Source organism: Colobus angolensis, unplaced genomic scaffold (genome assembly GCF_000951035.1).
Source record: "Colobus angolensis palliatus isolate OR3802 unplaced genomic scaffold, Cang.pa_1.0 Scaffold237, whole genome shotgun sequence".
In the NCBI taxonomy this organism is placed as follows: Eukaryota; Metazoa; Chordata; class Mammalia; order Primates; family Cercopithecidae; genus Colobus; species Colobus angolensis.
The window spans coordinates 462,531-465,695 of record NW_012115566.1 but is presented as its reverse complement, the minus strand read 5'-3'; the positions used below and the strand labels follow the sequence as shown (position 1 = coordinate 465,695).

The 3,165-nt window shown below is 45.0% G+C and overlaps 1 protein-coding gene across 1 annotated transcript in view; it reads left to right on the top strand.

Moving 5' to 3' along the window:
• LOC105513833 (olfactory receptor 2H2) overlaps positions 1-2,370 on the top strand; it is a 21,322-nt gene extending 18,952 nt beyond the window's left edge. Inside the window, 2 exon segments of the mRNA XM_011944868.1 lie at positions 1,082-1,468; positions 1,471-2,370. Of these exon segments, the coding sequence (XP_011800258.1) occupies positions 1,357-1,468; positions 1,471-2,291 (933 nt within the window). The 5' untranslated portion in view covers positions 1,082-1,356 and the 3' untranslated portion in view covers positions 2,292-2,370.
• Positions 2,371-3,165: the final 795 nt, after the last annotated feature.

Genomic DNA, 3,165 nt, shown 5'->3' with positions numbered 1-3,165 from the left:
CCGCGCCCGGCCCTGATATTATTATTCTTTAAACTGCAATTTGCCTTACTCATACTTATGTTTAAATATATAACAATATTTTAAAAATTAAAAATATATTTTAAGCAAGAAAAGAACAATGGGAGAAAGAGGAAGAAGAGACAATGGCAGAGCGTCCTGGCAAAAAAGGAGACGTGATAGAACTTAATACAAGATGGAGACCCTGTAAGAGGAAGACACTCCTGCCATCCTCCGAACTCCATGGCACGTTTGTGGGGTGGCCCACCATCTCCTCTGCTCCCCTCATGGCCTTCCTAAGGTCCTGTAAGACCCAGAGTCCTTGTTTCTGACCTGCCAGAGTGGCTTCAGTTTCCCACCTCCAGCTCTCAGCTGACCTTCTATGCCCCAATACATCTCCATTTTAAGGAAAAAACCCAGCCACCTCCTCTAGGAAGCTTTCCCTGATATATCCGACCAAATAGGTCAGTCATCCTACAGAACCTTTACTCTCATTCACCCAGTACATTGCTGTTACTGGTCTTTAAAATTTGGACTCTTTTTTTGGTGGTGTCTGAAAGACCACAGGATTTAGGGAGAGTGACTCTTGGAGTCTTTCCATAATGTTCCTGTGAACTCCTGGTGATTTTAACATGCTTGTGGCCACTCTCGCCTCCTACTTGTAAGCTACTCATGGCAAGGACAAAGCATGTGGACCAATTTCCACCCCTCCCTTCAGGTCAGTTGGTTCAGCTAAAAAGGCCAGGGCAACCAACTTGGTCTCTCCGTAAGTGGGGACATCTTAAAACAAAACAAAATCTCTCTTAGATAAAAACACTGTCTCTGATAAGTTCACTTGCAAATGAAAAAATACAAAATAAATGGAATGTACAGAGTTCTATAAAAGTCATTCAACCAATACAGCAATAATTGAGCCTAGAGACAACTTATCAGAAAATTCATTCAATATACATTACGAGATCATCCAATAAATAAGAGACAACTCTAGAACAGCATTCAGAACATAGTGGCACTCAATAAGTTTCCCTTGAATGAATGAATTAATTAATGCTGTTTTAAATCAGCCTCCTCTGCCCTCACCCAGGAAGTCAGAGGCACCAGTGTGAGTCTCCATCCGCTGTCCAGTACATTCATGGTTTCCTCATTCTCACTAGACAATGTTTGACCAGAAAGAACAGGGAACGAGAAGGAGCCGCTGGATGGTGATAAGCCTGGGAAAAGGAGGCTGGGTGAGCAGAGACAGAAGAGAAGCACCCACCTGCTGTGACCTCACAAACACCCAGGCTGAGTTTTGATAAGGCAAGTTGAATCACACTGGGGTGACAGCCTCATCCTTCCAGGTACAAACAAGAAAAGACCATGGTTAACCAAAGCTCCCCCATGTGCTTCCTCCTTCTGGGCTTCTCTGAACACCCAGCACTGGAAAGGACTCTCTTCATGGTTGTCTTCACTTCCTACCTCCTAACCCTGGTGGCAACATACTCATCATCCTGCTGTCTGTGCTGAACCCCAGGCTCCACTCTCCAATGTACTTTTTCCTCTCCAACCTCTCCTTCTTGGACCTCTGCTTCACCACGAGTTGTGTCCCCCAGATGTTGGTTAACCTCTGGGGCCCAAAGACCATCAGCTTCCTGGGCTGCTCTGTTCAGCTCTTCATCTTCCTGTCCCTGGGGACCACTGAGTGCATCCTCTTGACAGTGATGGCATTTGATCGCTACGTGGCTGTCTGCCAGCCTCTCCACTATGCCACCATCATCCACCCCCGCCTGTGCTGGCAGCTGGCATCTGTGGCCTGGGTCATTGGGCTGGTGGAATCAGTGGTCCAGATACTATCCACCCTGTGCCTGCCCTTCTGCCCCCATCGGCAGGTGGATGATTTTGTCTGTGAGGTCCCAGCTCTAATTCGACTATCCTGTGGGGACACCTCCTACAATGAGATCCAGATGGCTGTTGCCAGTGTCTTCATCTTGGTTGTGCCTCTCAGCCTCATCCTTGTCTCTTATGGAGCCATTACACGGGCAGTGTTGAGGATTAACTCTACAAAAGGGCGGAGGAAAGCTTTTGGGACCTGCTCCTCCCATCTCACTGTGGTCACCCTCTTCTACAGCTCAGTCATTGCTGTTTACCTCCAGCCCAAAAATCCCTATGCCCAAGAGAGGGGCAAGTTCTTTGGTCTCTTCTATGCAGTAGGCACTCCTTTACTTAACCCTCTCATATACACCCTGAGGAACAAGGAGGTAACCAGGGCACTCAGGAGATTGCTGGGGAAGGAAATGGGGCCCACACAAAGCTAAGGGAGAGCTGCTTAATGTGCTTTAAAAGAGAGGAGATTCTATGTGCTTTTATCAGAAAGTTTGAGTTCCCTGCCCCTCTGCCTTCCTCACACCCATTACATTGCGAGAATGGATGAAAGCCACGTCTGTGTGTATGCGTGCAAGAGACAGCATCTGAAATGTAGTAAAGGGAGGTATCTTTATGTGACAAATTATAGGCATTAAGTATAATATTTTATATTTTTCTATTTTGTCTTTGCCTCCATAGTCATGTTCCTGCCTTTATCATTTCCATTTTTAATTCCCCTCCCTTGCCGTATGCCCACTATTCCTTCACCTCCAATTCTAATTCCTACCACATCTTCTTTGCTTCTCCCTCATGTTTTTCCACTTTGTTATATGTCTGTTTTGCATTCTCATTCTATTTTATTCCTCAAATAACAGCAAAAGAGAAGGGGAAGCTGAAACCCAGTTAAGTTCAGAAACTCACCCAGGAACACACAGTGTCCACAGCATCAGAACTAAAATCCAGGCTCCATAATTTTCAGTCAGACAACTCTCAAATACACACTGTTGCTTTCACACCATAATCAAATATCTCAGTATTTCAGGTTTGAGCCTTACAAAGGAAATTTGTAGATTAGCTTTAATAATGTAAATTAGATTCTTTAGTCCTATTTCTTCCCTTACAACGCCCACAAATCGCAGGTAAAGGAGCAGCTAGAAAGACACAAAAATATCTTAATGTTTAGGCTGGCACAATTTCAACATTGTGGACCTTGGTGTCATCTACCGGCCAAATATGGTATTGCATGTGACATCCCAGACTTCTGCTCCAGGGTCATCCGAACTGTACTTTGCTCAAAGACATAGGTATTGTTATGATACTATAAAG